This window comes from Nanorana parkeri, unplaced genomic scaffold (assembly GCF_000935625.1).
Source record: "Nanorana parkeri isolate BGI_ZX_2015 unplaced genomic scaffold, ASM93562v1 scaffold34, whole genome shotgun sequence".
In the NCBI taxonomy this organism is placed as follows: Eukaryota; Metazoa; Chordata; class Amphibia; order Anura; family Dicroglossidae; genus Nanorana; species Nanorana parkeri.
In genome coordinates, this window is record NW_017306302.1 from 1,953,721 (window position 1) to 1,961,304 (window position 7,584).

General features: G+C 42.3%; 1 protein-coding gene across 1 annotated transcript in view; it reads right to left on the minus strand.

Annotated features, from left to right (window-relative positions):
• MAST4 (microtubule associated serine/threonine kinase family member 4) overlaps positions 1 to 7,584 on the minus strand; it is a 442,223-nt gene that overhangs the window by 343,799 nt on the left and 90,840 nt on the right. The window contains 2 exon segments of the mRNA XM_018569292.1: positions 534 to 658; positions 4,596 to 4,749. Of these exon segments, the coding sequence (XP_018424794.1) occupies positions 534 to 658; positions 4,596 to 4,749 (279 nt within the window).

A 7,584-nucleotide genomic window follows, 5' to 3' on the forward strand; every position in this document is an offset into this window, starting at 1 on the left:
GGGACCGCTGGTTTAACTGATCCAAAATTAACGAAAATATCAGATTTGGACGAATCGGAATAGAGAAACAAATGGACTTTCAGACCAAAATCCCCAAAAACTAAATAACAAAAAATCCGAAAAGGAAACACTTTTGGCCAGCCTACATGACTAATTTCCACTCACTTCCTGTCTGGTAGAACCAGTGTCTGCAGAACAGGAAGTGAGGGCAAATTTTTCCATGTGTGCCCCTAAATAGCAGTAAAAATCCACAATGGAGTTTTTATCCTTCCCCACTTTAACAAAAACTAAAAAGAAGAGTTTTTGCCTTGACATTTGAAGTTGAAAGTGGTTGCTTTGAGAAATACTCGCACACTTTAATCAGAAACTGAAAAATGAGGCCAACAACATGGAAGTGATACCATTTGCACAACAATTTTGCAATTGCTAGAAGAAAATAATACAAACTGAGTTCTAGTAAAAAAGCTTCTGGGAAGTGTAAATTGATGGTGCACAGGGACTAAATCAAATAACATGAAATTCCGATTTCTTACCAAGCTGGCAGTTAGAGAAGGGGCAGACTGTCCAAGGGCTTGGCTCCGCATTCGCACAAGATTTGAGGTTTCAGAAGATGCTTGCCACGTTTGTTGAGGGGCACCAGGAGGTAATAAGTAGCGTCCTATGGAACAAATTATATGAATTTTCGTGAATATATCAGTTCTCAGCCAGTGGTAAAAGAGCTAGTATTGTGGGGGAAACTGATTTACTTCAAAGCAGACATATTGTCATATTCAATAGGCCCAGGCACACCCTCTTCCTCCAAAAAAAACAAAAACAAAAAACTATACCCCAACCCTCCGGGGGCTGCTGCAGCATTTTTTTTTTTTTAAAGGAGAACTATGGGGTCAGTGTTTTTCCCCATAGTTCTCCTTAGGGTAACGGGAGGACACAAACTAGCGTCCTCCCGTTACCCTAAGCTCAGTATACCGCGAGCTACAGCTCGCGGTATACTGAGACGCCACACCTGGAGCGGATCCCGACGTAGCTGACGGGATCCGCCCAGCTGCGTGAGTGACAGCTGGCTCTGCCTATCTAGAGGCAGAGCCAGCTGTACCCGTCCCCTCCCCCGTCCGTTCCGCCAGTCAGCGCTGGCAGATCGGAGCGGGGAGAGGGGAATCCAGCCCCACCACCTATCACGGCAGAGAGCCGTGACAGGATCGGGAGGGGAGGGAACCCGGTATGTGTTCCCTCACCTCCCGATCTACTGAGCCGACTTGTGACAGTCTCATTGTCACAGGTCAGCTTAGAACTATGAGCTGAGTGGAAATCACTCATCTCATAGTTCTCCTTTAAATACTAATCAAAATCCCCCAAATACTCACCTAAACCTGTGGTCACATGACATGCCTGGTCTCAAGTTTTCTCTCTTTCTTGCTATTGATGTTGAGGATACTTCGAGTGTCTAGGTTGCTTCCTGGTAGACAATTCTCTTGGACTGTCTAGCAGTGGGGTCCTCACTGGTCCTGAAGACTCCAGCATCTGTATATTGATGTCATTAGTAGGGTGGTGACTTGAGCAGTAAGCGGCAGGCAAGCCTGCATCGTTGAATCACTGCTCCCCACTAATGGAGGAGGCATAGGTGAGGGACATGTGTCAGCGGAGTCAGGTCATTGAAAAGAGGCTTTGGGGTGAATGGAATGGAGTGGGGTAGGACGTAGGGATGAGGTGATTTTTTTTGCCCAGGCTTTAACTTACAGCTACAGAATGTTAATAGTCATATAGGAAAATATTTAACAGAAAGGAGGAAATACTTGCATTTTTTTTTTGGGGGGGGGGGGGGATCTGCTCCTGGCTCCCTCCAGTTATGTTCACATAACCAAAAGCCTAGCATTTGATCACATTACCTCTGATGGACCAGGATCAGCAGTAACCATGTCATCAAAATCCTATACTTTTGGTTATAAGATCATCAATATCTCCTGAACATCCATATTGAACTCACTGAATTCCTATATCACTGGGGGACTCTAGTGATGAGATCTTTCTGTCATTTCTGCACTGTGCAAATGTGGGAGATAAGGTGTTCTAATCTTGCAGGAATTCTAAAAAGAACTGGGTGATTCTGTTGGAATTTACCCAAAACTAAAATGGTTACAATGACCATTTGGCATGAATGTTATGTAGTATAATAAATGATCCGCCAAGTGAATTTCTCTGTCATAGTGGAACAGAAAGGAATTTTGGTTCCTCAATGAGAGAATAAAATCACACCTGCTTTTTTTGGGTCAACAGTACTAAACTTATAACCGAAAGGTTAACTTCATGATTGATTAATATAGTGCCACCATCTCCCATGATGCTGTACAAAGTAAAAGACTGTCATTTCAGTCTGCAGCAAAACATGGATCTTCTAAAATGGACAGCAAAAATAGGAGATTTGTACTGTAAAATCCGTATCTTGGAGCACATTGAGGGACTGGAAAAATTTTTCCTACAGGCTATACTGCTGCCCGATGGAGAGACTTTCCTGGGCTGGCTTACAGTTTTGTGCTTGCCAGTGTCCCAACTATCAGCATGCCTACACAGCTATACTGGACTGCAAGAAAAGGATTTTCTGGCGGGCTCACTTTTAGAACATCCAAAAGCAGTCCAACTAGGGGGTGGGCAACACCGCAAACTTGTGCCAACAGGCCCAAGAAAAACAGGGAAACTGAGGGCTGCCTGTAGCAACCTAAAGAACCTCCATTCCCTGTTATCTGCAGTGTGTAAATCCAGAAATGCTCTGCCCTGAGCTATGAGGATTCAAAGCAGTCAGAATCCTAGCTGAAAACAGGATCAAGCACAGTCTGCACTTGACCGCCTGTAGCAGAGGGCCAGAGAAACATTAGGGGTCCAAGAGACCCTGCTGTCCTAATAAAATGTTCCTGCTACCTGCCCAATGTTATCACATAGGGGAGGCTTGTGCAAATGCAATGTGTATGTAAGCATTTGTGCAACATGTTAGGTATCGCCATGCAGAGTTGAGAAACAATTTTAGGTCCCTCATTTATGGTTCCCGCTAAACAGATGAACTGCAAAGGCAAGTGCCACCTACTGACAATTTTGGGTACTACAGTATAGTTTTTTTGCTGTTTCGCAGACACACACCGTTTTGATGCACGACATATATGGGATCTCTTAACTCTACATAGACTCATGTTTTATTTTGAACCAGAACAATTGGGGATTAAAAGTGTGTGCGTGTGTATCAAAATTAAATTTAATGCATTTTTCCTAAAAATATAGATTTCATAAACAGTTGCGCAAATATTGTGCGACATAAAAAGAAGAAAAAAAATCACAATTACCATCTTTTCATTCTATATGGCCTCTGCTAATTGCCTGGAGATTTTAAGTAATTTTCTAGCCAAAAATTTGAACACAAAATTAAAAAAATAGCTTGTAGGTAAAGTGGTTTAACTCCATCGCGACCACAGACCTACCTAGTACATTAGTGGCAGCACAGCCCTGTAAACAGACTCTGTTTGCCTGTGTAGTCGGCTGCCAGGTGGCTCAGCTGCTGCTAAGTCGCTTCTATGGGCAGGTAAAGTGCCCGTCTGACACCCCCGCTGTGTTTCCCGGGGTCTGCTGCTCCACCTGTGGGAAAGGGACCAGTATCTTGGGTTTTGGTGGGAAGCAGGAAAGGAGACCGACGAGCATCTGTTCACCGATCTCCTCTCCGCAGTATGGGACCGGAAGCGACACAGATTGCTTCCGGGCCCTCCGCTGTCCTTGCTCGGCTGCAGAAGTTGGGCAAAAAGCTATTGGAACGCAATCTGCACTCCAATAGCTTCTTAGGAGTGGAAAGGTGACACTAGGGGTCCAGTTGACCCTAATATCACCTTAGCGTACCTGTTGCCACTAGTATTTGATCACAAAGGGGGCTTGTAAGCTATGTGATAGCAAATTAAAAGTTAAAAAAAAAGTTTTAAAATATAATATAGAATGAAATACATTTGAAAAATCAGCTTAAAAAATATGTTTTTAATCCCCTGCGAGCGCACATTCATGCAAACTTGCGTTGGGTGCGCCTACGTCGTATGAGAACGTCAATCGCACTACACATGCTGGGTATTGCCTCACACCGCCGAGTGAGTAATCCTAGGGCCAATCTCTAAATTGATGACCTGTAGGGGCTTTTAAAGTGTTGTCTATGGAGTTTTTGGGGTAATGAATGTTGTTGCCGTTTCACAGACACACGCTATTTTTAACCTGGGAATGTCTGGTATCTACATTTACCCATCATAACCTCATGTTTTATATTGTCCAAAACAAATGGGTATTTTATTGTTTTTGGCTACTAAAATTAACAGGTGCATTTTACACAACATTTTTGGGTTTGATAAAGAGTTGTGCTTTCAGGAAATGTATAATATTTAGGGGTGTTGAAGTAATTTTCAGGCCTAAAATGTGAATTATATTATGCGTGCAAAAAAAACAAAAAAAAAGCCTTGCCAGCTAAAAAGGTGCTTATGGGATTAAAATATGCTTGGAAAAAAAGGGTCAAATCAAAAACCACCACAGCAACAACAAGGACCATACCACACAAATTATAATATTTTAATTTGGGCTCTTACCAGTTAAAGCTCCTCCAAGACTTCCTCTTCTTAAAAGCCTACCATCTTCATTGAGTGTATTCTTGTATTTAACCGTCTTGCGCGACTTGAAAGAGACTTCAGGGGTGCTACATTTACGCAGCTGCATAGGTGGTGGGGATAAGATGTTGTCAAGCTGAGGAAACATAAAAAAGTGGGGTACTTAATATGGTGTTCTATTTAACCATCAGCAGTAAATATAAAGAATTGGTACCTACTACCTATGGAACAAAAACAAAAATACAAAATCTCAGTACAAAAAAAAAAAAAAAGACAATGAAATTGCAGACTAAAAACAAAAGAGCCGTCATCTATACTATATATCTAAATCCACATGCAGAAGTGTACTGGATGCAGAAATGGAACCACACCTGCCTGGCTCTGGACCTAGTTGTAACTCTTGATGTGCTCTCAGCAGAAAAGGGGAGCAAGGAAAGAGAAAAAAGGGACACACACACACACACACACACACACTTGGAGTTCAGCTCGTATTGACAAATTTACTCTTCCCAATACTTAAACTCAGCATGCGACACTGCAGATATCGCATGCCGGTTCTATAGAGCAAGAGCTGAGCAATCACAGACAACTGATGGCTCACCTTGTGATCTTCTCCCTGCAGAAAGCGGTGACTGACATTCAACAGGGATTTCCCTTACCTCTCTGTTCCTCCAGTGCTCATTGAAGGAACAGACAGGGGATGGGGGCAGGAACAGCTGTTTCTGACTCTAGAGAGGCAGAGCCAGCTGTCAATCAAGCAGCAGGGTGGATCCCAACAATATTGCCAGGATCTTTCCTGATTGCAGCGCAGCTCTGCACTGTCAGCAAATAGAGGGCAGTAGCCTGCTAAATGCTGACTTTGGGTCACAGTAGTACATTAGTAAATGCACCCCTTTGAACCCAAAGAGGTCTAAAGCCAAGAAAGGTTTGGCTTTAGTTCCCTTTTAAAAGCAGGCAATCACTATAAAACTAGATTGGACAAAGCAGGAATAGTACTGTGAATGACATCAAATTTCTTTATGACTGATTTCCAAGTCAGTTTCAAATCCCTGCTTCCCATTCAGTTTGGCATGCTGAACGGGGGAAAAAAATCCTTAAAAGAAGGTGTCCGCAGCTGTCAGAATACCCGAACAGTGACAGCATTTAATAGACTGCAATCACTGTTTGGCCGACAATTTTTGGCCCAGTTTCTTTGACAAAATTTAATTTAAAAAGCAAGTTTTGGCAAACAGAGTGATGCTGACAGGGCTACCCATGGATCCCATTTTGGCCTAGGTAAAACTGGCTACAAATAAAGAACTGATAAGTCACCTCACCCTCAGTGGTGACATTAACCAACGTATTGTCGAGTTGAATGATAACCCCAGGTTCTATTAGCTTCCTTAAGCAGATTAGCAAAATATGGTGCTCTAATAAATTGCTAGGTATCTTATAATATTACTTTCAAATGTAATTTCTATACCTAATTCACAAAAAGCCTGCCCACAAACCGGTCCATAATTGTTAAAATTCACCCTCATTTTGCCAAGCTCCCTCTCTCAGAGTCTAAAATCCATGACTTCCCTATGAAAATGGGGTCGCTTTGGAGGTATGTTAGGTACATCAACAAATGCGTTTACTTAATCCAAATAGATGTTAATAATAATATAAATAAAAAAGGTTTGTATTGTATGTGCACGCCCTCACAAAACTCAGATCTAATAACAAACTTAACACGAGGTCTTAAACACAAACCAATTTAAAAAATGTACAACTTTTTTCTAAAAAAGGAGGTTAAATTCTAACCCACAACATTTTCCTTTCCAAGCATTCTAAACACATTTATCATTAGACTTTCAGAGCTCTGCCCCAGCTGGGCTCGCAGCACACAGGGACAAACCGTGATAAAAGCTTAATACAGCAGCCGCAGCATGTAGAGAACATACAGTACACACTACTCCAGGGATGAGGAGGCTCTGCAGCACGGGGACTTCTATTACAGCAGGCAGGATTTTACAATAACAAGCAGACATCGACTAATGAGAACCAACCACCTATAATAACCAACTTCCTACTAAAAAGAACATTCAGTAACAAAAGAATCTTATCCACAAACCCGGAAGCAGCTGATGTATTGGTCATTTAATGATATCTGTGAAAAACAAAAACGTAAAATGTCAATCTAAGCAATGTACATTTTAGGCCCTTTTCACACGGCCGATCGGCTACACCTATCAGTTTTTTAAGCAGACCCGATCAGATGCCCAATTTAAGGAAATGGGGTAGCCGTGTGTATATAGCGTTTGTTTACATCCGGGTATGCCTGACTCTGGCCCGGTCCAGAAAATTAAACAGATCAGAGATCCCTTTTCCCAGACTGGATCGGGAATAATCTGATGTAAATGGACAAATGTCATTTTACATCCGACTCCCCATAGACAGGTCCGTTAATTGCAAGATAGAGCCAAAAACTGCACAGACACAGATGTCACAGCATTGACATCCACTCCGTACTGCTGTGATCAGGAGAGGATCCGTGCACGGATCACCTCCTTATCAGCCTGTGTAAAGGTAACATGGCAATTCACTAAACAGGTCTCTTAAACTTTCTTATGGGATCCAAAAGGTGATTTCCAGTTTTGACTTTAAAAATTGGCAATTGTGTAGAAACTTTTTCAACCTTTTTTCATTAATAGCATTCTTTAAATGTATGTCAAGGCTCGAGGCACCCCAATCTGAAATGTAAAAAAATCCAAATGTTAAAAATTATTTGTGGCCCATCCCAATTCCACAGCAGGTCCGGATCTCAGAGAGGGGTCTGGAAAAGATTTTAAGGGAGGCCCCAAACAAAAAACACAAAATATGCATTCCTCCTTCACATCAAAGTAAGAGCCCCATCATTTTACATCAAAGTCTCCCTATCATATCAGACACTGCCTCTTCATCAAACCCGACAACCCCCCTCGCATATGAAAACTCGACCCCCCCCCTC